Source organism: Urocampus carinirostris, chromosome 5 (genome assembly GCF_059441175.1).
Source record: "Urocampus carinirostris isolate Australia breed hairy pipefish chromosome 5, RoL_Ucar_1.0, whole genome shotgun sequence".
Lineage (NCBI taxonomy): Eukaryota > Metazoa > Chordata > Actinopteri > Syngnathiformes > Syngnathidae > Urocampus > Urocampus carinirostris.
The window spans coordinates 30235804-30263680 of NC_142353.1; the positions used below are offsets into that span (position 1 = coordinate 30235804).

General features: G+C 38.5%; 1 protein-coding gene across 1 annotated transcript; it reads left to right on the forward strand.

Moving 5' to 3' along the window:
* Positions 1 to 1244: 1244 nt before the first annotated feature.
* ela3l (elastase 3 like) lies at positions 1245 to 15217 on the forward strand. The gene is made up of 8 exons (XM_088336423.1): positions 1245 to 1380; positions 3139 to 3227; positions 3395 to 3492; positions 3752 to 3880; positions 6620 to 6756; positions 10053 to 10198; positions 13100 to 13252; positions 15158 to 15217. The coding sequence occupies exons 1-8, from the start codon at positions 1341 to 1343 to the stop codon at positions 15173 to 15175; spliced, it is 810 nt and encodes a 269-aa protein (XP_088192549.1). The 5' UTR covers positions 1245 to 1340; the 3' UTR covers positions 15176 to 15217.
* Positions 15218 to 27877: the final 12660 nt, after the last annotated feature.

A 27877-nucleotide genomic window follows, 5' to 3' on the forward strand; every position in this document is an offset into this window, starting at 1 on the left:
AGTGTACAGTTTGAGAAAAAAAGAGCTGACAAAATGCATCCTGTTGGTCCCTGCTTGTAGCAATATACAATCAGGGATAAACGATTGTGGCTGCATGAATGCAGTTTACTCTTTGGTGGACAGAATGGCCTAAACAAGCTTTCATGACGCACAAAATATATGCCTGGCGCACCCCTGCTTGCAGTAATAGGCAACTGGAGATAATAAGTCATAGCCGTACGAGTGTAGTTCCCTTTATGGCGAACAGAACTGCAAAATATAGCTGCCAGGCCCGACCAAAATGTACACTCTACCAGTCCCTGCTTGCTGAATAGGCATTCAGGGATAATGGATTGCAGTCAAAACAGTGTAGTTCATTTTGGGCGGGTCACAAAAAACACACTTATGCAGCTTGAACAAGTGCTAATAGGGCCCCCTTTATCAGCAATAGTTGATGGGCGATAATTGATCGCTACTGAGTGCATTTCATTTTAGGCGGAAATACAGTAATGGAAAAAGAGAGATGCCAGGCCTAACAAAAGTGTGCTCTACCAGTCCCCACTTGTAGTATTAAGGGCTATACAAATTAACATCACTTGACTTGACTTAACTAGTATTATGCATTCAGAAATGTTGGATCACAGCCATACAAGTGAAGTTCACTTTTTGGTTAACAGAATGCCTAAAAAGAGCCGCCATGCCCTACAAAATGCACTTGCCTGGCACCTGCTCGCAGCCATATGTGGTTTTGGATAATGGATCACAACCATAACAGTGCAGTTCATTTTAGTGGGGCCACAATGGTATGCTTCAGCAGCCTGCCCCCCCCAGGAAAAAAATATATCATTTTATTATTTATATATTTATATATAAATACATATATATATATTATATATAGGGTAGCACGGCGGCGCAGTGGTTAGCGCATGTGCGGCACAGTTCTGAGGTCATGAGATCGAACCTCCTGTGTGGAGTTTGCATGTTCTCCCCGTGCTTGTGTGATATTCCGTGTATATATATATATATATATATATATATATATATATATATATATATATATATATATATATATATATATATATATATATATATATAAACATTTTCTAGCACATGTTTCACCTTAACAAAAGTAGACCAGATGAGCAGCTCCGAATGAAGGTCATGAGAAATTTTCCAGAGGAGCCACCTGTGCGGGCCTCCCCACTATCAACTCGCCTTCAATCCTGGGGGGTGGACGGGCACTACGCACCAATCATGCCTTTTACTGGAATGGGGGTGTGGGGTAGAGGGTCTCGCCTGCGGAAAAAACGTTTATAAGCGAACGAGTGTGGAGAGGACTCTTTAGAGACGCATCAATCAAGATGTTCCCTATCGTGCTGGCCTCGGTTCTCATTGCTGCTGGTAAGAACATCTGGCCTTCCTCACTCGGACGTGTGTGTGTGGGTGGGTGGGGGGTGTCGGGGGGATTGGTTCTCTTTGCCTTAGGTTGAGAAATGACACTGCGTTAAGGACAAGGTATGCACTGCCTCCATAGCCAGCAGATGGGCCCCAGTAGTCTTTTCTTCCCCATTTAATTTTTAAAGGTAGTGCGGTGGCACGTCTGCAGCAGAGTTCTGAGATTCAAGTGTGATGCGCCAAGACAACCTCATTTGTTCTCCATTTCCATTTTGCTTTGTTTTTAACATAGTAACATTGTTTAACCATGAGGTAGACAATAAAAGTTTGCAGTTGTATTATTTTTATATGGAAAAAGCCACACTGGAAAATAAGTAAATCATTAAGTTCCTCATTTGACACACTTTACCCTCTTTTTCCAGTAAGCTCCGCTTATCCTCAGTAGGGTCGCGGGGGTGCTGGAGCCCATCCCAGCAATCATCGGGCAGGGGACACCCTGAACTGGTTGCCAGCCAATTGCAGGGCATTGATACATATATATATATATACATATATATATATATATATATATATATATATATATATATATATATATATATATATATATATATGTATATATATATATATATATATTAATAAAAGTACTTATATTCAGTTAAATAAATAAATTAAATTAAAAAAATTAAATTAAAAAAATAACATTCCAATAACATGATAGTAATAAGTATTTGAACACCTGCAATGTCAGAACCAGAACAGAAACAGGACCCAATCGTGTTACGTTCTCACACAAGCCTTTATTTTACAGGAAATGGGGAGTCATGCACGTTAGGCCGCCGGTCTGGGGTGGAAAGACGGGAAGTCAGAGACCGACGAGATCGATAATGAATCAAGATAACCAATTTCTACCAATTTAGAGATAAATTGTAAATAAATAAATAAATAAAAGATAACAAAAATAAACAGGAGAAACTACACAGGAACAACAACTGGAAAAATTAATAAACAGGACCAAAATAGACGGAAACAAAACTGAAACCCGAAATTAAACAGGACAAAAATAAAGGGGAACGATACCGGACTGAAGATAGCAACAGCAAAACAGGACCTGGTCAGAACCCACGTCTTGTGGGGCAGAAGTTCATTTGACGGGGTGACAGTGAAGCAAGAGAGCGCTGAGCTTTATATAAACAGAAAATAAATCACTCAACGAGCCGCAGCTGGTACCACACGGGCGGGGCCAATTGGGCACCATGGCAACCGTTACACACACAGGCGTGGCCAATTGGGCGCCATGGTAACCATGACATGCAATTTTGCTATTTCTCCCACTTAGAAATCATGGAGGGGTCTGAAATTTTCATCGTAGCATGTCCACTGTGAGAGAGATAAACTAAAAAGAAAAATCCAGAAATCACAATGCATGATTTTTAACAATTTATTTGTGTGATACAGCTGCAAATATGTATTTGAACATGTGTGTATCATGTAGAATTCTGTTCGACCGCTCATTAGAAGTCCATCATCTTATAATACAAGAAAAATACTTAAAATACAACAAGTTATATTCCATTAAATGTTGAGTGTATTTTTTTTAATTGAAGAAAAATAAAATAAAATGGGCAGAACAATCTTCCAACAGAACAAGGATATTTTGCTATATTGTTGTCTCTTATCAATGCACTAATGTTATAAGGTCATGTTTTCCCGAATAAAGTTTTTATTTGCAAAAAATTTGACCCGTTACCCTTCACACGTCCTCAGCCCTGGGGTGCGGCACCCCCGCCGCGGAGCCCCAGATCTCCCGCGTGGTCAACGGCGAGGACGCCAGCCCTCACAGCTGGCCCTGGCAGGTAAAAATGCCAAAAACGTCTCACATCTGTCCCACTTTTCCCGTTCCCTTTGGCGAACGCTGCCCGCCTGGCATCGGCATCTCAGCCGACGCACTCGAAAAGCGCTCGAAACCAAGTAATTAGATGTTTGCCTCTCAAATGAGCTGCCATGCATCTATTTTGTGCAGATTTCTCTTCAGTACGAGAGGGACGGAGAGTGGAGGCACACTTGTGGAGGGTCTCTGATTGCCGACAACTGGGTCATGACTGCCGCTCATTGCATCAAGTAGGGAGGAGTGCGAACGCGCAGAAACACACACGCACGAAAACGGCCGGTGACAAAAGAGCCTCGGGTTCAATTCTCCCTGGGAGGCAGCTGCATTGGCGGCTGAGGTGCTCTCGAGGAAGCAAAACTCACTCGGCATCTCATTTCACTTCTCGAATATGTCACGACACGGTCCAATTTTGTGGATGGCGAGGATTTTGTTTTGGATGGTCTGTGCATGAAATTCTACAAAAGCAGGCTTGTGTTTTTCCATCCCCAGCAAGAAGCTCTCCTACAGAGTGTTTGTTGGCAAGCACAACCTGGTGGAGGAAGAGGCCGGTTCCAAGGCCATCCTGCCCGAGAAGATCATTGTGCATGAGAAATGGAACCCCATCTTTGTGGCTTTCGGGTAAGGCCTCCTTCATTTTGACAAAGAATAGTGAGCGAGTGAGTGAGATAGTTAGAGTGAGATATTGAGATCGATAGTGTGAGATGGGCAGGGTGTGTAGAGTAAAGAGAGGGAGGGGAAGATTTAAGAGAGGGTGAGAGAGGTGAGTGAGAATGTGAGACAGAGTGTGGAAGTGAGAGAGTGAAATGGAAAAATCGTGTGAGAGTATAAAAATATGAGTGAGCGAGAGAGTTAGAAGTCAGGAGAGAGAGATAGAGTGATAGTGAAATGGTTAGAGTGAGATGGGCAGATTATGTGACTGTGTGAGGATAGAGAGATAAAACAGAAAGTTGAAATGTAGGGACAGGGTTGGGTAGGGTTACTTTAACTTGATTACTTTCCATTACTTTTGGATTACTCCAATACCAAATATGCTAATAAAAGACAAAAGAAACTAAATATGAATAAAATTGCTAAATTTTGTGCAGGCTTGGGGAGTAACGGAATACATGGAACGGCAAAAATGATGTTGGCAAGCTGTTTGGATTTTTTTTCATTTTGTTTCTGTCGCATTTTATGTTAGTTTTGCCGGAGATCAAAGAGATCAAAGCCAGGAGAGAAAGCTTACCACGTGTTGTGAGTCATCGTTTTATTCATATTTAGTTTCTTTTGTCTTTTATTAGCATATTTGGTATTGGAGTCATCCAAAAGTAATTGAAAGTAATCCAGTTAAAGTAACCCTACCCAACCCTGTGAGGTAGAGGGAGAGAGCTGAACAATTTTGGGCTTTTGTGCGATTGCTACATGTCCAACCTCAAAGTACAATTGTCCGAGTATTCTTTGAAATAGTTTCAAGCAAGTGTTTGTGTTCCTTATAGCACACAATGAGTTAATACAGACAATACAGCCAAAATAATTGCAAAAAATAAAATAAATGTTTAAGTGTGTTCGGCATCAGCTCTTCATGTTCCTGGAAGATCATGTATCTCCTTTCAAGCATAATTCGTCTTTGTTTATGAAACAATATAGGTTATGAAATGATGTTAAGTGGTCTCAGGGATGGAGGGATGGATTTCTTTTAGCTTTTCTTAAGAATTTTCTTTCTTATGCAATAAAGAACGTTATTTCAAACAATACTAATGATCTGTCTCTCTCTCTCTCTCTCTCTCTTGCTCTCTCTCCATATCTCATTCTCTCCCTCTCTATTTACCTCTCTCTATCTTTCTCTCTTTCTCTTTTTCTCCCTCTCTTTCCCATTCTTTCTTTTCTGCTCTCGTTCTCTCTTTCTTTTTTTCTCTTTCTCACCCTCTCTCTCTCTCTCGCTATACATGTACATATACACACATATATATATATATATATATATATATATATATATATATATATATATATATATATATATATATATATATATATATATATATATATATATATATACATACATATATATGTAATTCTCTCTCTGTTTCTTTCTCTATTTCTCTATCACAGTCTCTTTCACTCACTTGTGCGGTCTATCTCTCTCTGTCTCTCTCCCCCTCACACCCTGTCTCTCTCTTTTCTCCTTTTCTCTCTCTTTCACTGAATCTCTCTCTCATTATCACTACCTTTCTTAACACCTGTCTATCCCCTGATCCCCCTCTCTCTTTATCACTCCTTCTTTTTATATTTATATTTTTCTCTTTACCTCGCTCTCTCTTATATCTGCTTACTCTCTCTTGATATATCTTGCTCTCTCTCTCTCTCTGTCTATCACTCTGTTTATCTGTCGTGTCTTCATCGCCCTCTCTTTCTTTGTATTTGTGGTTCAGTATCTCTCTCTCTCTCTCTCTTTCTCTCTCTCTATGTATGTATGTATATATATGTGTTTCTCTTGATCTCCCTCTCTCTGTTTCTTTCTCTTTTCTCACACTCACTTTTGCTCTCTGTCTCTCTCTCTGTCTCTCTCTTTCCCCCCTCCCACCCTGTCCCTCTCTTTTCTCCTTTTCTCTTTTTCACTAACTCTCTCTCTCTCTCTCTCTCTCTCTCTCTCCCTTTCGTAAAACCTGTCTATTCCCTGATACCCCTCCCTCTTTATCACTCATTCTTTTTATATTTACGTTTTTATATTTAACTCACTCTCTCTTATATCTGCTTACTCTCTCTTGATATATCTTGCTCGCTCTCTCTCTGTCTATCACTCTGTTTATCTGGCGTGTCTTGATCGCTCTCTCTTTCTTTTTATTTGTCGTTCAGTATCTCTCTTTCTCTCTCTCTCTCTCTCTCTCTCTCTCTCTCTATGTATGTATGTATATATATGTGTCTCTCTCAATCTCCTTCCCTCTGTTTCTTTCTCTGTTTCTCTATCACAGTTTCTTACACTCACTTTTGCTCTCTGTCTCTCTTTCTGTCTCTCTCTTTCCTCCTCCCACCCAGTCTCTCTCTTTTCTCCTTTTCTCTCTTTCACTAACTCTTTCCCTCTCTCTCTCTCTCTTTCTCTCTCTCATTATCACTCCCTTTCTTAAAACCTGTCTATTCCCTGATACCCCTCTCTCTTTATCACTCCTTTATATATTTATATTTTTCTCTTTACCTCGCTCTCTCTTATATCTGCTTACTCTCTCTTTATATATCTTGCTCACTCTCTCTCTGTCTATCACTGTTTATCTGTCATGTCTTGATCTCCCTCTCTTTCTTTTTATTTGTCGTTCGGTATCTTTCTATCTATCTTTCTTAAAATTGACACCCGCCCTCTTTTCTTTTTTTGTGAACATCCCACAGTAACGACATCGCCATGATCAAGCTTTCCGAGCCGGTGACTCTGAGCGATCAGGTTCAGTTGGCATGCATCCCCCCTGCCGACACCCTCCTCACAAACCTCTACCCCTGCTACATCACCGGCTGGGGCAGACTGTACAGTAAGCACTTTTTAAAGAACACTGTATATTCCAGACTGTATGACGTACCCCAAAAAAAACAAATTGGCAAAAATTTGAATGAGAGCCTTAGATTATAATGTACCATATTTTTACAATTATTTAATCGGGTGATGAATTTTATCACAAGGAATCAAAATGGATAGCAATGGTCAGGACTCTAAATCTAACCGCCAGGCCTGATAGGGACTTGGATATTTGTTTATAATTGCTTAACTTAGGATGCAAAGGAATCAAACCCAGATCACGGCAGGAAGACCACCAGATCCTCTCCCCTAGACCACTAAGGATACAGATCACAGATGAAAAGGTCTTATCTCTCTTTCCACTATTTTTTAGTCACAGTACCAGATATGTTTTCTGCTTAGAATAAGCATTGCAATATTTTCAGGATGACCAAATTACTTCCCACATTGCCTTTCCCTTGATTTAGTCCAGAATCTCATTCACTTTGAGAGTCAGAGATACAATAGTGTACTTTATAGGTCCCCAAACTTTTCTGTTCTACAGACTGTTGCAATGCCTGACAATATCCTTGCAGTGCGGCCCAATATTAACATTTTGAATTTGATAGCGTGACTAGAAATAGTGTGACAAATATATAAAAGCTACCATAAAATTCGGACTAAAAGCCGCGACTTCTTTTCCAAGCTTTGAGCCCTGCGGCTTATGCAATGATGCCGCCAATTTATGCATTATTTCTAACGGCCGCCAGGGGCACCCAAGCATTAAAGGTACGAAAGAGATGGGTGGAATATATGTGTAGAGGAAGATGCAAGTTTAATGTAACTTCGCGCTTTATCCGTGGATGAAACTAGCATGAACAGACATGGAAAAGGTGTCAATCGAAAGAAGAGGGCTAACTACCATATTGGAAAATCAAAAGAGGAGGGCTAACTACCATATTGGAATAATTTTACGAGTCTGATCATTCATAAACTGAAATAATTGTCATGAACCGGAACAGGAGTGGAAACCAAATGCGTGACGTTTCTCACACAAGCTTTTTATTTTACGGGAAATGGGGCAGCCATGCACGTTCGGCAGCAGTTTGGTGTGGAATGGCAGGAAGCCAGAGGCCGATGAGATCGATACCAAATGCCCGAGCAGATTTCGGACGGATGGGGTCGATACCGGACAGGACGGGACAGACAGGATTGATATCAAAACAGGATATCGAAATTAAACAGGACAAACTAGACGGAAATGAAACTGGAGATTTTTAATAAACAGGACAAAAATAGACGGGAACGAAACCGGACATAAAAGCAGGAAAACCAGACAGAGTCAAAATCCACATCTTGCGGGGCAGAGGTTCGTTGACGGACTGACAAAGGGAGAGTGAGAGCACTGAGCTTTAATAGAAGGGAAGCCAATCCGTCAACGAGCCGCAGCTGGTGCCACACAGGCGGATCAAATTAGGCACCATGGCAACCGCGACAATAATATGGCAAAAGGAACCGATTACAAGAAGCATTGTCCAACGAAAGAGAAATGTTTAAGGCGGATTCCTCTTTAGCTGTCAGCATTATATTATTATTTTACATGGTTGGATTTAGTAGCCTAGATGGTAAGGCACCCGCTTTGAGACTGGGAGGTCGGTGGTTCGCGCCCCGGCCGAGTCATTCCTAAGACTTAAAAAGTGGTCGGCGGCGCCCTCTGTTGGCTGCGGCTGCATCGGCTCGCTACAACGGGTCAGGTGCAATCGACATTTCGTTCTGTGTACATTGTTACACAGAATGACAATACAAGGAAATTATTATTATTATTATTATTATTAATTAATTGTCTTTGGTGTAACAGAGCTATTTTCACAGACATGCAAAAAGGTAGAAGACGGCCAGGGGACATAATGGCGAGTTACCCCGGCTTTATAGTTTTCGGATATACAACAAAGAAGACATTTTGAGGCGGATTCCGATTTATCTGTCAACCTTATCATGTGTTTTTATAGTAAATTTTTTGCTCAGTTAGATTCTTTGGATTGTCTTTCATGTAACAAAGCCATTTGCATGGATATTCAAAGAAGTTGAAGACGGCCAGGGGACGTAATAGTGAGTTGCCTCAGCTGTATAGTTTTTGGGTATCTTATTTCAGACTGATCATGATAATTCTCTGATGAGTATATTTTGAAATGGCCCATCGGCGGGCTGTCGGAACGTTAAGGGGGTAAGCTACCGTATATTATTAAAACTCTTTCTGTGTACCGTCATTGCAAATGTCTCATGTTTCAATGTGGACACATGCGGCTTAGACTCAGGTGCGGCTTATATATGTACAATATGTTTTTTCCTTTAAAAATATACCGGGTGGGGCTTACAATCAGGGGCGCTTTATAGTCAGAATTTTAGGGTAATCCCTTTCCATGTATTGTCAGTATCTCTAGTGTTCTAGTGCAGTATTTTCAACCTTTTTTGAGCCAGGGCATGTTTTTTAAATTGGAAAAATGTTGCGGCACACCACTAACCAAAAATGTTATAAAATGACACTGAACAGTATGTTTGATTACAATATAATTCATAATACCCCAGTTTTTACATAATATTTGCAGAAAATGATTCATAAATGTTTTATAAAATTTTCCATTTTAAAAAGTGATCTTGGATAATTTCTCACGGCACACCTGCCGATCTCTCATGGCACACTAGTGTCTCGCAGCCAGGGTTGGTTAGGGTTACTTTAACTTGATTACTTTTGGATTACTCCAATACCAAATATGCTAAAAATAGACAAAAGAAAGTAAATATGAATAAAATTACTAAATTTGTGCAGGCTTGGGGAGTAACGGAATACATGGAACGGCAAAAATGATGTTGGCTACCTGTTTGGAATTATTTTCATCTTGTTTCTGTCGCATTTGATGTTAGTTTTGCCGGAGATCAAAGAGATCAAAGCCAGGAGAGAAAGCTTACCACGTGTTGTGAGTCATCATTTTATTCATCTTTAGTTTATTTTGTCTTTTATTAGCATATTTGGTATTGGAGTAATCCAAAAGTAATTGAAAGTAATCCAGTTAAAGTAACCCTACCCAACCCTGCTCGCAGCCAAGTGGTCGAAAATCACTGGTCTAGTGGATAGGATCTGACGCGATTGTAATCAGTGATGTATTTCAACTGATCAATGCTCAAATACGGCGCTTTTTAATGTTGGTGCCCTAAATCGTTTTCATTTCATGCGCCTTATATATGAAAAACATATTTTTAACCCTGCGCCTCAAAATGCGGTAATTCGGCGGCTGTAGTGTGTGTTTTTACTCACTGGGTTTGTGTTTGTTGTAGCTGGAGGCCCCATCGCTGATAAGCTGCAGCAGGCTTTGATGCCGGTGGCTGACCATCCAACTTGCTCGCAACCTGACTGGTGGGGCATCGCTGTCAGGACCAGTATGGTGTGTGCCGGCGGGGATGGCATCGTGGCCGGCTGCAACGTAAGTGGGCCTTCTTTGCAATGCATGGGTGTCCTGACATTTAATTTGGAGGGTTTGTACACTTAAGCCTGGAAATATTTGGACAGACTCACAATTTTCACAGGTTGGGCCAAACATGCGACCACATTGGAATTGAAATTAAGTATCTTGAACAGAATTGAAGTGCAACCAGTCATGTTTTATGGAGTAATTGTATAGATTTTTTTGCAAACACTGCATATTAGGGCGTGGGGCAGGAACCTTTTTGACCCAAATTGCCTTGAAAGCAAAATATTTTGATCATTTTTTTCAAATAGAGCCACAAAATCTATTTTGAGACAAAATTCAACAAAATCGCCAAACCCACTCTCTAGATATGAGCTGATTCTTCAGCACATTGTGTTTCACTGTGTGACGTGATTTAAAAAAAAATATATATATATATATATATATATATATATATATATATATATATGTATAATAATTTACAATTTTAAATAATCATAAGCAGTAACTTAAGAGGCTTATTGTCACAGTCATCTTTTTCCTAAACAATGGTTTCTAAAAAAGATGCAAGCAGAGTTCTATTGTTAAAATGTCACAAAATACTGCAAATGAAAAGTTTGCGGATTTATTTCCTTTCAGCACAGTGAGTGTGGTTTTCGTTTTCAAATATTTAGTTTTGTCCTTGGGTTTTCATCATAATTTGTCTCAACAGAGAGCTTCCATTGTTTATGGAGCTTGCGTAGAAAAGATTTCTTATTCATGTATAGACAAAACAAGGACTGTAAGTGTAGCACCCTGACTGTAAATTGTAGTTAAGACTGTTCCCTATATATATTGGACGGAACCACATGTGTTCTCAGCTTTGCTCTAGCTTTGCATATACCAAAATCGGAAGTATACAACTCAACTTTGGAATGATACAGGTAGGATCTGCCTGATTTGAATTTTATCTCTGAGCCATAGGTACTCCAGAAAAGAGCCATATCTGGGTCTCGAGGGCCAAAATTAATTGGAAAATTAAGCGTATTCTTGACCAAAAAGATTTGTTTTCTGTATAATCGTTTTGAGGCAATCACTTCCTAAAGTCTGGAACCTGTGGACAACACCAAATACTGGGTTTTCTCCTTTTTTATGCCATCACACCATGTTTCACAAATGATGTGGTGTGCTGTTTCCTTTTTTCTCCAAATTTTTTTTAATTCCATTTTCTGGTTCAAATTTATCTTTGTTTCATCTGTCCTTTTAAGTGTTTCCAGAACTGGGCTGGTTTGTTGAGCTGTGTTTTTGGCAAAGTCAAGTCTGGCCTGTATATTTTTGGGACTAATGACTTGCACCTAGGTCAGCACGGCGGCGCAGTGGTTAGCGCGTGTTCGGCACAGTTCTAGGGTCTTGGTTAAGAACCCTGTGTGGGTTCAAATCCAGCTACTGGACTTCCTGTGCGGAGTTTGTATGTTCTGCCCGTGCTTGCGTGGGTTTCCTCCGGGCACTCCGGTTTCCTCCCACATTACAAAGACATGCATTTCAGGTGGATTGGCCGGTCCAAATTGTCCCTAAGTGTGAATGAGCGAGCGAGTTGTCTGTCCCCTTGTGCCCTGCGATTAGCTGGCAACCAGTTCAGGGTGTCCCCTGCCCACTGCCCGATGATGGCTGGGATGGGCTCCAGCACCCCCGCGACCCTACTGAGGATAAGCGGTGCAGCTAATGAGATGAGATGAGACTTGCACCTATTGACGAGCCCTCTGTATTTCCTTTCATTGACGTTTCTCTTTATTGTAGACTTGGAGCAGATACACCCACTTCCTGGAGTGTGTTCTTCACTCCAGTAGCTGTAGCTGTGAATATGGTTTTTCTTGACCGAGTATTGGGCAATTATCCGTCACTGTTGTCTGCCTCGGATGTCCCAGCCTTTTTCACAGGCCAGACTCACTAGCGCATTTATTTTTTCTTAAATTGTGCCAAATTGTTGATTTGGCTTCTCCAAGCATTCCAGCTCCAGTATATATGTTGGTTTGCCCATTTTATGAACCTAAAATTGGATTAATTAACAATAAGAGAAAAACTGTGAATCCTTGCATGACATATTTCAGGTAGCTAGCTAACCTGAAAACACAGCAGTAAATATTTATGTGAAAAAAAAAACGTGTGTTCATTTTTTTCTTTATCTACTGTAACCATTCCATATATAGATTAAAAAAAAGGAAAACACTAAAAAAATGTTTTTGCTGTTATGAAATTTTAGAATGTAATGTTTACAATCGGAACATTCCATAAATCCCTTCCCCACCCGAAAATAGACAAAATGTTTATGATACTTTATTTGTTTTATTTGTTGGGATGCAAAAGGGTCGCTGGAAATGGCAAAATGTGCCATAATAGTCCCCTATGCTGGATTTTGAAGACACCTTGATCGAAACATAAGACAATATTTGTTACAGCTATGTAAAAATAATATACATCAAATGTACATATTTAAACCAAACAATTTGCGTGTGAAAATTTTCTAGAGATCTAATTATCCATCCATCTCTCTCTCTCTCTCTCTCTCTCTCTCTCTCTCTCTCTCTCTCTCTCTCTCTCTCTCTCTCTCTCTCTCTCTCTCTCTCTCTCTCTCTCTCTCTCTCTCTCTCTCTCTCTCTCTCTCTCTCTCTCTCTCTCTCTCTCTCTCTCTCTCTCTCTCTCTCTCAATAAAATAATTACAAAAGCTTGATTAAGAACTGTACAATCAAAAATTTGTGTAGAACTTTACACTCGAAACTGGCATTTCAAGGTCTTCCTGAAAATTGGCAAATCTGGAACAGTGTCCACTTTCCTTTTTTTGAATTTAATATTTGGGCTCCGGGAATTTATTTCAGCAGCACAGTCTACCAGTGCACCCGTAACTAGCATCGGAATAAAACATGATGCGTTACTCGTCAGGGAGACTCTGGCGGCCCTCTGAACTGCAAAAACATGGAAGGTACATGGGAGGTGCACGGCATTGCCAGTTTTGTCTCTGGCTTGGGCTGCAACTACGAGAAGAAGCCTACCGTCTTCACTCGGGTCTCTGCCTTCAATGACTGGATTGATCAGGTAATAATCACACACAGATCATACTTTCGTCATTTTTCATATATATTTCGGACTATAAGGCACACCAAAAAACCACAAAAAAGACAGAAACTTGAAAATGCGCCTTATAACCCTGTGCGCCTTATATACCACAACATACTCTGGATAGGCGGAAACACATACAATTTATTAATAGATATAACTACTGCAGTTTGTATTTATAATTTCCTTCTCTGTGTAAAGATTGATCAATCGCTAATCATCCCTGTCCCAAATCGCAAAACGTTGTATGCAACGGGATTTAAATCCAGGTCGTCCTGATGAGGCCATCATTACTCTGCGTTTAAACCACTAGTGTTTCAAATGACAAATGAAAAGGCATGAGAGTTTACCTTATAATAACACTTTTTACTCATGGTGCCGGAAACATTGATTTGCATAGTGCATTCTGATAGATTAAACAGTCCCTCCGTTTCACCTGTGCATCAATGGCATTGCGAAAGACAGAAACTGATAACAGAAAGTATTTCAACAAAATACTATCCAAGCTGCTTAAGTACATATACACGTTAAACCTAGAGGTTATTTTGTTGCACAGGTTAAGAAGTTGAGGGACTGTTTAACCTGGCAGAATGCAATTAGTGTTTCTGGCCCTGTGGGTAAAAATAGTGTGACAACGAGATAAGGTCAAATTTACCTTCCGATCTGTACCACAGGGGACCTAATCAGAAGGTGTTAGTAACCTTACTGGCATAATCCTACTTTTACTCATGGTGCCAGAAACACTGATTTGAAAAGTGCATTCTACATGTAATAGATTGAACAGTCTCTCCACTTCACCTCTGCATCAATAATGTTGCAAAAGACAGTAACAAAAAATAGAAAGTCTTTCAACAAAACACTGTACAAGCTCTTTAAGTACATATACACATTAAACCTAGAGGTTATTTTATTGTGCAAGTTAACAAGTTGAGCGGCTGTTTAACCTATCAGAATGCAATTAGTGTTTCTGGCCCTGTGAGTAAGAATAGTGTGATAACGAGATAAGGTCAAATGTATTTTACGATCCGTACCACGTGTGACCAAATGAGAAGGTGTTGATTCCCTTACTGGCATAATCCAATTTTTACTCATAGTGCCAGAAAAACTGATTTGTATAGTGTATTCTAATAGATTAAACAGTCTCTGCACTTCTTCTGTGCATCAATAGCGTTGTGAAAGACATAAATAGAAAGTCTTTCGACAAAATACTATACAAGCTCTTGAAGTACATATACACATTAAACCTAGAGGCTATTTTATTGTGCAAGTTAACAAGTTAAGCGTCATTTTAACCTATCAGAATGCAATTACTGTTTCTGGCCCTGTGAGTAAAAACACTGTGACAACGAGATTAAATCAAATTTATTTTCCATTCTGTACCACTGGTGACCTAATCGGGAGGTGTTGGTATCCTTACTGGCGTGATACTATTTTTACTCATGGGGCCAGCAACACTGATTTGCATAGTGCATTCTGATGGATCAAACAGTCACTCCACTTCTTCACCTTTGCGTCAATAACATGGCTGAAGACAGAAACAGTAAACTGAAAGTCTTTCAACAAAGTATGATCCAAGCTCTTTGAGTACTACATGCAAAACAAATGCCTTTTCATATGCCATCTGTGCCAAAGGCTCTAGTGGTAAAGTATTGGCACCCTCACTGCCGCGATCCGGGTTCGATTCCAGTTGCAAACAATGTTTTGCCAGTTCAATCAGCGATACTTACAGTTTCTACCGATGAATAGCACGGTAGCTCCTGCTGTAGTTTCATGATCTTGCTCCTTATAATCCGTTCCGCTTGGTATATGAAAAATGTGAAATTTTGGGGGGTTTGCCTTATTGTGCGGAGAATACAGTACTTATTTATATATTTTGTCTTTTAGGTTATGATGAACAACTAAAGATAATCAAGTTTCAATAAACCAACCCAGATCTGCATTTGACTTATGTGGTGATGTCATTTTTAGAAGATGAGGTAACCTTCATTTAAGAATGTGTATTACTTTGAATTAATAATTGATAACAGTTGTATTTTTATTGGTGCACTCTCTCCGTGCGCTCTTATTCCAATTTAAATTCCTCCCAAACCTGATAACTGGGGGAATTAATCATGAACATTCATAACAACACGTCGAAGGCATAAGTTCCCTGCCTTCCATTGCCTTTAATGCACCATGCTATTTGTTGTGTCCTCTGAGATATTTATCATTGCTTTTTAAAGGGACAGTGGATTTTATTTGACCACTAAAAGTCACTGTATTGTGTTGTGCAACCGTATACGGGTGCTAATAAGCACAAGGAAGAATAATAACTACAATGACCCAAAGAAACCAAATCAAAAAATGTTTACTCATTTTATTACATAGCCTTTCGCAAGTTTTTTATGAACATTTACATGTTTGTTATTTTTTATTTTGTTATTTTTCAAATCAATACTGTTTGTGTTTTTACCACTAAGATGTGCTAAAAATAAACACTGTCCCTTCAAACTAATAATAATAATTATTTGTGTGTTTTAACTTTAATGCATTTCTTCTTTTTAAAACAAAATCACTAGCCTAGCGCTAATGCTAAAGTCACAAGAGGAAACTATTCAATAGCCAGGGTTGGGTAGGGTTACTTTAACTTGATTACTTCCAATTACTTTTGGATTACTCCAATACCAAATTTGCAAATAAAAGACAAAAGAAACTAAATATGAATAAAATTACTAAATTTTGTGCAAGCTTGGGGAGTAATGGAAAACATGGAACGGCAAAAATGATGTTGGCAAGCTGTTTGGATTTATTTTCATTTTGTTTCTGTCGCATATTATGTTAGTTTTGCCAGAGATCAATGCCAGGAGAGAAAGCTTACCACGTGTTGTGAGTCATCATTTTATGCATATTTAGTTTCTTTTGTCTTTCATTAGCATATTTGGTATTGGAGTAATCCAAAAGTAATCAAAAGTAATCAAGTTAAAGTAACCCTACCCAACCCTGTCAATTGCTCATGTATGATTAGCCTCTACTAGATTTACAATATCACAGAATTCAAAGATGTCCAATGGTTTGATAGATTACTCAAACATATAGTCTATTCACATCTGTTAAAACAATTTTAGTATAATCCAAATACAAAACAATATATTCCTGTTTATTCTCATTTCTTTAGCTTTTAACGCACATCCGTGGCACCACACTGCCCTCAAGAGGATAACAAGTGCACAAATTTAGCTGGATGATTTTACTATATTGTTAATTTCTTGAATGTTAAAAAATGAAAAATAAAATGAGAAAAAACATCATTCAACTGTTTTTTGTGTTTATTGTGTGTGTTCTTTTTAATTTACTCATAAAATGTATATCATATTTCGTATAGAGGTCAAAGTAAATATCTGTTGGAAAAAAAAATATTAACTGATATTTAAACTGAGAGTATTAATTATTTTATATTTAATGCTTGAATTTCCCTGGGATGAATACATTATTTGATGATTAATTTTTATGATTTTAGTATTAAATAACAGAAGAGGAATGGCTTAAATCATTACTACATGTACTAATTATCTTTTCTTGTTTTGGTTTTCAGCTTATTTTGTTTGTTTTAGGGGTTTTTTCTCTCATTAACCAATTAATCTTCATAATTGCGTGATTAGTAATATTACTAATACCGAAAAATAAAGCAACATTTTGTATATAATATTTTCTATATTGCATTTTGCAAGTACTAAGTATTGCAAGTATTTTTGTATTCTAGCAATAAGAAATAAGATAAAAGTAAACATTTTAAAGTAACATATTTTAAGCTTTGTGATGTAAACAAGGTAAATATTCTTTTACGGTTTTTTTTAAACGAGCAAATTTATCAGACAGTGGAAAAATATGTTTTTGTGACGACATGTTATGGTGAGAGTAGTCAAGTCATGTTTATTTGAGACGCCTTTAATCACAAAGAGTCTCATGGGTCTGCACAGATCACAAACTACATTGCAAACTATTATTATTACTATTATTGCAAACTACGGACTATTATTACACCATCCCCTGATCTAAAACCTACATGAGGGCAAGGATAAACTCCAAAACCTCAACATGAGGAAAATGAAGAAACCTTGAGAAGAGACCGCACATGACGTAATACCCCTTCCTGGATGACCAGGCTGCAACGCACGTTACAATAACAAACAATACACAGTTATGTGAAAATGAAATATCGGTCATTCATAAGCTACAGAATAGAGGTATGTTTTAAGCCTAGATTTTAACATTTCACAACACCGGGGCCCGGATGGAGAACGCTCTTAAACCTGAGGATATCTTCTTGGTTCTTGGGATCACAAGTAGACCAGTATTTCCAGAGCAAAGGTTCCAGACTGGACCATAGGGGGGGATTAAATCTGAAAGATATGAGTTAGCAATTCCATGCATGATTTTGAATAATACAAACAGAACCTTAAAATCACATCTTAAGCTAACAGGGAGCCAATGCAGGTCAGCTAAAATCGGGGTCACGTGATCAAACTTTCTTGTCTTCGTTAAAAGCCTCCCTGAAGCATTTTGTACCAGCTGAAGGCTCTTGATTTTGGACTTCAAGAGACCGGAGAGTATTGCATTACAGTAATCGAGACGGGAGGTAACAAACGCATGAACGGCATAGGGCGAATTTTAGCAATGGTGCGAAGATGGAAAAAAGCTGTTCTAGTAATATTCTTAACGTGTGTTTGAAAGGACAGATCGGGGTCAAATATGACACCTAAATTTTTGATTGAGTCACTCTGGGTGATATTACATTTGTCAATGATCGGAGCAGTTTCTGAGAACAAGTCACGGCATTTAGATGGACCAATAACTAACATTTCGGTCTTTTCAGCATTAAGGCGCAAGTTGAGTGACAACCATTCTTTTATCTCAGTGAGGCAGGCCTCCAAATTTCCACAGTTTAGTGTGGAAGATTCCTCCATTGATGATATAGTTGAGTGTCATCTGCGTAGCAGTGGAAACTGATATTATACCTGCGAATAATATCACCAAAGGAAGCATGAAAATGCTCAAAATAAGGGGGGCAAGTACAGAACCCTGCGGAACACCACAGGAGCAAGTTATTATGGAAGCCCAAGAGTACCACAATTCATTTTAAAAACAAGGGATCACTCAGTTAATAAAAAGGACTTTAAAACAAACATTCAATTAATAAAAACGGTCTTTTGAAATAAAAAGAAAAATATTTTAATTAAAAAGTTATTCTAATTGAATCTTACATGTTTAATTGCTTTAAGCAAAATGGAGCAAAGAAAAAAAAACACCAGCCAGACACTCAGGGTGTGGCATTCATTTCAGAACTCCAGTAAAAATTTGAAAAAGCACTGGATATCCAGGAACAATGTCAACAATGGTCCAGCAGGTGTCCTCACACGCTCATCTTGTAATAATGGGTCTGATTTCTTCTGACTTGCATCCGACCTGTCCCCCCAAAAAAGACTGTCTCCAAAAAGGATGCAGAAGGCTGAAAAGAGAACCCCCAAAACCCGCTTCCTACAACAGCATCCATGTCCTACATCGGATCTGAAACATGAGCCTAATATCTCTCTTTATGAGAGGCATAATGCTCTGCTAGGGAATCAGCCCTCATATTGGAATGATAAGAGAGAATGAAGAAGGTGACAATGGGCGAGTGGTTTATGTGCCGGAGTGTAAATGAGAGCGCCGTTTATGTGAGAGTGCGGAAGAATAATATTGATGAGCATATTAAAAAAAAGTCTTCTGCTCGGCACGTTCAAGCGCTCACAATTTTGGAGGGAATTGAAGACGGAGGTTAAAAGAGCAAGATAGGAGAATTCATTAAAACGAGGGTGAGCGTGAGTTCGAGGAAGTCCAGAGAGTATTCCATACGTTGGTATGGTAATACCTTATTGATTTGGGAATTTTATGAAGTAGTACCACCTTCAGAGAGAGTCCAACATGAGAGTGGCAGAATAAGGTTGACTTATTGAGAGTGGAGCATCTGGAGATGTATTGCTCAGGCAAAATACTTTACATGATTATTCACAGATTTATATTCATTCATTCATTTCACACTGGGTAAAAAAAATATACTACAATGGATGGATTTTGTAAGTACTATTATAAGCAGTAGTGGAAGTAGTAGTGGTGGTAGTAGTAGCAGTAATACTAGTAGTAATATTTCTATCATTATTATCGTTAGTTATTCTTATTGTTATTGTTAATATTTGTTTTTATTATCTTGTTTTTATTCTAGTGGTTGTCACTTCTTGGTTCAGAAGTTATATTAATTATAGGCAGTAGTGCTATTACTGTCATTATTATCATTATTACTGTTATTACTATTATCCATCCATGTATTATCTGCCCCGCTTATCCTTAGTAGGGTCGCGGGGGTGCTGGAGCTTATCCCAGCTATCTTCGGGCAGTGGGCAGTGGACACCCTGAACTGGTTGCTAGACAGTTGTAGGGCACACTGGGACAGACAATTCAGTAGTCGTAGTAGTTGTACTATCATGACAATAATAATAATAATCATTTTTTATTATTATTTGTAGTAGTAGTCGTAGTTGTTGTAGTGGTGGTGGTAAAAGTTGTTGTAGTCGAAGAAGTAGTATTGGTAATTGTGGTAGTGGAATTTGTAACATATTTAGTAGTTGTGTGGGGAGCAAACCCCTACCCAAAAAAAGCGGCCTGGAAAGGAATGGGCGCCACCAGGCTGCACTTGCCCAAGACACACCACAGGAAATGGTGCTATTACGACCTGGCGGTGAAGGGATCCGTGAGCCGTAAGTTATTGGTACTAGTAGTATACTGTAGTCTGTCGTAATATTTCTGTAGTAGTATTCTCCTAGTATTTTTGTAGCAATATTTCTGTTGTGCTATTTTTCTACTATAATATTTATGTAGTATTTTTGTAGTATTTCCATAGTAGTATTCTTGTAGTATTTCTGTAGTTTTTCTGCACTATTTCCATAGTAGAGTTTTTGTAGTGTATCAGTCGTATTTCTACAGTATTACTGTAGTTGTATTTTTGTAGTATTTCTGTCATAATATTTCTTCAGTAGTATTTTAACAGTATGTGGTCATATTTTTGCAGTTTTATTTTGGGTTATAGTTTTTCTGTAGTGTTATTTTTCAGTGTTTTTGTAGAAGTATTTCAGAAGTATTTCCAGAATATTATTTTCGTAATACTTTTCTCTCTTTAGAATGACAGAAAAATATTATATTTGATCCCTGTGGCTCCAAATTTGATATTTAGTGTTTATAAAAAAGCCGCATTGGGCCCAAGGGCCGCATTTTGCCCACCCCTGCTCTAGCATCTCCTTAGCCTCGAGAAAAAAAGATTACGCGAGATTATTGCCATTTGGGCATCATGTTGCCGACTTTAAGTGAGTTGAGAGGCGTAAAGCACTTGATGGGATGTTCCAAGAGTGTCTTTCTATTAAAAGCTCAGTGGGGAGCGAAGGAAGGGAGGGAGGTGGCTTATGTGCAAGCGTGGGTAACCGGGGAGGGAGCCATGCACATCACTCCTATGTAGTGACAGCACTCTCAGACCACATTTACGAGCGGGACGCCTTCGGGGATAACTGTTGCCGTGCCGGCTCATCGAGCGCCCACCAACCAGAACCGGGCCTTACTTTGTGACCTACTTACAACCCTACCCCCCCAAATGAGAGCCCACCCCAGGACTTTGTCCCTCTTCTTTCATTTAGGACTGGACTTGTGCGGATTATGCGTACGTGCTTTGCAGGAAGACAACAGACCAGAAGGATAAACACAAAAGGGAAAAAGATTTGGGGACGGAAATAAAGTAAGTTTTAAATCGTATTTGATGACTTGTTGAATGAAATTGTCTTTGTTGTCACTGATTTCGTCCATGTGTAACACTGAATGCGATAAGATTAGACATGGCACTCTACTGAAAACATGTAATAAAGGAAAAGATAAAAGGCAGAAAAATAGAAATGTTTACGATGTAGTGCTTAAAGACTGGCCTAAGTTATAACAATAAGCCTATTTTTTGAAGATGAAAAAGAAAAGGGCATTGTAACAAAAGTGCAATAAAAACAAATGCAAAACCATTTAGCAGCAACAAAAAAGGGAAAAAGCAAACTAAAATATATGTTTCAGTTTTGTGCGCTTGTTTAGGGTGGTGATGGCCCTGGGGAAAGAAGCAGTCCCTGAGCTTGTTTGTCCTTATTTGAGGGTCCTGTAGCGCCTACCAGAGGGCAACAGGTGATAAACGTGGTGGCTGAGGTGGGACGAGTATTTCATAATGTTGATGGCCCTGCTACAAAGTAAAGTATACATTATAAAGTACAAACATGATGACCTGGGATTGACGTCACTGGGCACTCTACTTGGGCAAGGTTGTTGGGGACATTGTTTGTTGAAAAAGCAGCAGGGAGCCATTAGGAAGACTGCATGCATCTCCAGAACCGCTCGTACATGAAGGCAAATGTTTATCGATTTTGTTGGTATTTATTGTGGGCGTCGGTGGGTGGGTAGCTAGCTAGCTAGCTAGCTAGCTAGATAGATAGATAGCTAGCTAGCTAGCTAGCTAGCTAGATAGATAGATAGATAGATAGATAGATAGATAGATAGATAGATAGATAGATAGATAGATAGATAGATAGATAGATAGATAGATAGATAGATAGATAGATAGATAGATAGATAGATAGATAGATAGATAGATAGATAGATAGATAGATAGATAGATAGATAGATGGAATTAATTGGTTAATCTAAAACTACAAAAGAAATCACTTGGAAAAAAATAACTAATTTTTCTGTTTATTTTCTAGGGGGATTGATTTTTTTTTGTATATTTTAATTGTTTTTTTCATTGGAAAACACAAATCTTCTTAATACTTATTTTTAGTTTTTCTAAATATTTATTTCATGTTTTCAGGATTTTTTGCCCTCAGTTTTTGGGATAAATAACTTAATTAACAAAATTATTTATATAATTGTTCTGCCTATTTAAGGACTTTTTTCCTTCCTTTTTGTTTTAAACTCTGGGTTGTTAAAAACAACAAATCCAAATGTTCTGAATAGGTTTCCAGCGATTTCAAACTATGTATATCTGGTTTTTTTTTTAGATTTTTTCATATTTTTCTAGTTTTTAAGGAAAAATATATTCCCAAAAATCTCATGGTAAAAAAAAAAATCCCCGTAATTAGGAAGAAAATAATCAGAAAACAGAGTTTCCACCTCATAGCATTTTTTGAATTAATATTGTTGGTAATCATTTAAGCTTTAGTTTTTCTGACTTTTTGTTGGAATTGTGTTTTTTTCAGCCATTTTCTATAGTGTGTTTTATTGAGAATAGGTTTTTACAAAAGTATTTTCAGTTTTTCTGAATATCTTCATACTTTTTTTTATGAATATTTTTTCTTTCAGTTTTTGGGGGTAAACACACTCAAAGATTTTAGATAATACAGGGCTAAAGAGCCAAATGCGGCTCTAGAGCCACAGGTTACCGACCCCCTGATTTAGCAGATAATGTGTCAGGAAGTATTGAAAATGTATCATTATTATATTAAGGGATAAATGGACATTACGTGGACACAATTCTTAATGAATATATGAATGAATGAATGCAAAAAAAACACTGACAAACAAATACATACATATATATGGTCTGACTACTAGCATAAATTTAAGTCAAGTCATTTTTATTTGTGACGCCCTTGATCACAAGGAGTCTAAAAGGGCACAGATTATTGTAAACTACAGATTATTAATACACCATCCCCTGATCTAAAACCTACATGATGGCAAGGAAAATCACAAAACCTCAACCTGAGGTAAATTTGGGAAAATAATTCAATGCAAACTGTTAGCCCTTTGCTCTTATCAGTAACAAAATCTCCAAAAGTTGAGTGACCTCTGGTTTACATGAATTCGAACTGAAGTGAGCACTCTTCCAGAAATAATATTGAACTCAAAGCAACCCCCCCCCTTTTTTTTGCATGCAAGTTGCACACGTGCAGGTACTTTTGTCACATGCGACGAAGCCGTCTCACTCTGAAATTATGCAAACCTTCACCTGATTAGCATGCACGCTTGCCTAGCGCTGCACGTTGCATGCCATACATGCTAGCACAAAAGCGGGCATTCTCCGTCTAAGGGGACCTTTGCATTCATTTGCATTTAATTAGAATTCAAATTGTCATTGATAACAAAGCGAACATTGTTTACGACAAATGTTGGCGTGGTCTTTCAGAATAAACATGCTGTGAATGCTTAAATGGGGAGAAGAAGATAAAAGGAAGAATTCTGGGGTAGACCGGCACAAATATTTACACGGTTGTGTTTTGGGAATGGTTTAAGTTAATCAATTCGTGGAGAATGCGGGGCAGAGGGGAAGCTAGACTGTGTGTTGACAGATTTCGGACCTGAAGCTTGTTGAGTAATAGATAGACTCTTGCTGTCAGTATTGACTGTAACCTCTTGTTTATGGAAGCCCAAGAAGGTCAAAACATGATAAATAATAATGACCTTTTCAGAAAACAGGCAATTATTTAGATTTTCACTCCTTGCATTGTAATTGGATTTTTGGTTATTTCAAAATTCAATAACGTCATACACTTTCTTTCGCTTCATTTTTTTTTCAAATCTGTTTTCATTTTAAAGTCTTATTTCAAAATGCTTTGATACAGAAAAATCACTCCTGCTGTCAATCAAAGTCGGTAGGTTGGGCATGTGAGTGATCTTAAATCTCAATTCGTCATGTCTGTCCTGTAGGTGGCAAAGAGATTCATGTTTTTATTCAATGTTTTATATTATGCCGGCGGCAGTGGCTCAGGGGGTAGAGCGCTCGTCTTGGGATTAAGAGATCGCAGTTCGAATCCCGGCTCCTCCGTGTTACGTGTCGAAGTGTCCTTGGGTAAGAAACTGAACCCCTAATGGCCCCAATAAGCAGGTTAGCGCCTTACATGGCTGCACGGCCGCTATTGGGAAATGTGAAGCACACTGTAAAGCGCTTTGGGAAGTCTTGACTTGAAAAGCGCTATATAGATGCAGATCATTTCATTTCATTATTAAAGAGTTTAAACCAAGTCAGTTTGAATTTCAAAACAACGTTTTCCCCAAACACTTTCTTATTTCAGAATGCTCTCATACGAAAGCTGGGTTGGGCCTTTCTGTGATCTTTTAGATTGATTGGTCATGTCTGTCCTGTGGGTGGCGAATGGTTACTTTTCATTTTAATTTTCATATACGGCAGCTAGGTGATTAGCGCCTAGCCCCACGTTGCGGAGGTTCAGAGTTGAAGTTTAGCTATCGCAGCCTCCTCGTGTGGAGTTTGCATGTTCCCCCTGTGCCTGTGTGGGTTTGCCCCCGGCACTCCAGTTTCCTCCCACATTGCGAAAACATGTACGTCAGGTTAATTGAACAGTTCCACTGAGGTTGCAGATCGAATCTCAATGGGCAGAGCACTCCACAACACCGGGGCCTGAATGGAGAATGCTCTCGAACCTGCGGTTCTCTTCTGGACTCTTGGGATCACAAGTAGACCAGTATTTTCAGAGCGAAGGCTCCGGACCGGAACATAGGGGGGAATTAAATCTGAAAGATATGAGGGATCAAGTCTATGCATGATTTTGTATACTACCAACAGCACTTTAAAATCACATCTTAAACTAACAGAGAGCCAATGCAGGTTAGCTAAAATCAGGGAAATGTGATCAAACCTTCTTGTCTTAGTTAAATGCTTTATACTATTAAATGTTTGTTTTTAATTCAAAACATATTTTTAATCGATGGTCTAAGTTGTTTCAGAATGCTCTGACACAAAAGAATAACTTCTGTCAATCAAAGTTTTTGGGTCATGCCGGTGCCAGGTTTTGAAGATTGATTAGTCATGTCTGTCCAGAAGGGGGGGAACAGGTTCATGTTTTTATCAAAAGGACATTGTGTATTATTTAGTAATTCCTATTGATTAAAAAACTTGATTTTTTAAATGAAACAATATTGATCATCGAGATCCTTTTGTCATTTTGACAGTTTTGTGTTTTTATTAAACGTTTTATGTTATTTCGCGTTTATAACCAAGTCAGTTTTTATTTCAAAATGTTTTTTTTCAAAATTCATTTTATTTTCGAATGTTCTGACATGGGAGAACTAATCTTGCTGTCGATCAAAGTTAGTGAATTGGACCAGTGCTTGATCTTCACGATCCAAAAAGCTAAAAAACTGAAAATATTTTCTAAAAATCATCAACATGTGAGACAAAATCATGAAGTGGAGTCAAATCACTTCAATATTCTATATCATTTTTACAACAACAAAAACAGAAAAGTGTGTGTTGCAAAAATATTGGTCACCCGTTATTTCAGCTCAGCCAACTGACTCCAGAGGTACCTTGATGACTGCTAAATGATTTAATGTCAACCTTAATGTCTAATTTGACAACATATACACATCTTCCTGAGCACTATGCAAGAAATAATATAAGAATGGAGATGGCACAAACCACTGCAAACCTACCGAGATCTGTCAGTCCTTATAAACTTCCGGCCCAAACAAGGAGAAAACTAATCACATAAGCAACAAAGATCCCATGATCATATTGGATGATCTACAGGCATACACAGCTGAGGTAGGACAATCGGTGCATACATTGATTTAGTTGTACTCTTCATAGATATGCCATTTATGGCAGAGGGCTAAGAAGAAAGCTCTTTCTGAAAAGATACCATAAAAAGCATGACATAACATGAGGAACAAGGTTCTCTGGTGAGATGACACAAAAATTGAACTTTTGGGCTAAATGCAAAGTGTTAAGTTTGGCGTAAGAGTAACACTGCACATCTGCCTGAAAACGCCATCCCCAATGTCAAACATGGTGTTGGCAGCATCATGCTCCGGTGTTTCTTTTTTTCAGCATGGACTGGGAAGATTATTAGAGTTGATGGTGGGATGAAAGGAGCCAAATACAGGGCGATTCTGGCATGAAATCTGTTGAAGTCTGCTCAGGACCTGACATTATGGCGCATGTTCACAACAGCACAATGACCACAAACATGTTGTTGATTATACATTGTTTTAGCTTTTTATCTAGAAGTTTGAATCCTGGAATAAGGCAAAATGTCCCAAAATTCTTGTTCGACCAATACTTTTACAAGGCACTGTAAACATGAATTAAACATTCTCCATTCTTACTCCATTCCATTTTATTCCATCAGCGCATGGTACATAATAAAAATACATAGCTTCATCATACGACGTATGAAATACAGCATGAACGTTTAGGCTTGTATGTGCATTAAAAAAATCGACTTGCAGAGGCAATTATTAGGTTTTTGCTGTCAGGCAACCATAAATATGCAATAATGTGTGAGAACGTTTGTAATATTTATGACATCATCTAAAATGAAATCAATATTGAATGCAATACGCCACTGAGGGTGTTGTGGTTCATACGTTTTAGTTCCTCCTGGAGCTCGTAGGTTGGTTTTCCACTCGCTGACCTAGCGCTTGATGAGGCGTTTGACAGCTCTGCCTCACCTGAGAACCTGAGCATGACGAGTATTGGAGGGGGATATGTTTTTAAAAAGTAGTGAGCTACATACTTATTTCCTGGTTAAAGGTATTGGAAAAATAGTCATTAGGGTTTTTTTTATATTTGACTTGGTAAACAAATAAAGAGTTAAGAGTTAATATAAGATAATATAAATATATAATGTACTGGAAAATCATCTCCTCTCTGAGCTTTTCAATATATATTAGTTGTGCTTTTCAGAAGATAAAGAATACTGTATATACCTGGGACTAATAGTTAATAATCCTGATTTATAAACATAGTGTGTTTTAGTGCTAGATCAAAACAAAGACATGAAAGTGACTACACCTTTGGAGAATATTGTAATTATTATTTTTGAAATTTATTGTTCTAAGTTTTAATCGAGGTTTAAGGGATTTGCTAACACAATTTGTAATTACCATTACATTCTGAATGTTTGATATTATTCATTTATTTGTTTATGTATTTGTTCATGTGTTTATCTATTTATTTATGTATTGATTTATTTATCCAATCTATATGCATTTGTTTGTATTTGTATGTGTCATGATTACCGATGTGAATCACCTGTGCGCGCTCATTTGGCGCTAACTGTCAGTATTTGAACCGAGTCCTGTCAATCCCCTGTTGTCAGTCCGTCTGCAAATCTCCGTGTATACAAGGCAAGCCTTTTTCCTCCCTGACCCGTCCCGGCTTACACCCCCCTTTTCGTTCCCGACAACGTCTACTTCCCTGTTCTGGCTTGCGACTCGTTTCCGACCCCGTCTTGCTCTCGCAGTCCCGGTTACCGACCAGTTTTCGGCCCCTGACACCGCCATCACTCGCTACGGAAGATCCACTTCCGTGTTCGGATCACAATCCGAGTACGAGAGCGACTTGCTTCCCGCGCCCAGCGAACACCGGATCGTGGGCGCAGCCCCTCCTCTCTCTTTCAATAAAACTTGTGGTAAAGGTCACGCAAGTGGGTCCTGTTTCTGTTCTGGTCCTGACAGTATGTGTTTGTTTTTTAATTCATTTATTTATCCGTGTATTTATCTATTTTTTCATTTCCTTGGAAAAAAAAAATTATATATATATATATATATATA

Bases quoted from the DNA above. Each gene is read 5' to 3' on its own strand.
- ela3l (XM_088336423.1), top strand. From the start codon at position 1,341: ATGTTCCCTATCGTGCTGGCCTCGGTTCTCATTGCTGCTG. The intron at 6,757-10,052 runs GTAAGCACTTTT...TGTTTGTTGTAG, and splicing joins CGGCTGGGGCAGACTGTACA to CTGGAGGCCCCATCGCTGAT. The intron at 10,199-13,099 runs GTAAGTGGGCCT...GTTACTCGTCAG, and splicing joins GCATCGTGGCCGGCTGCAAC to GGAGACTCTGGCGGCCCTCT.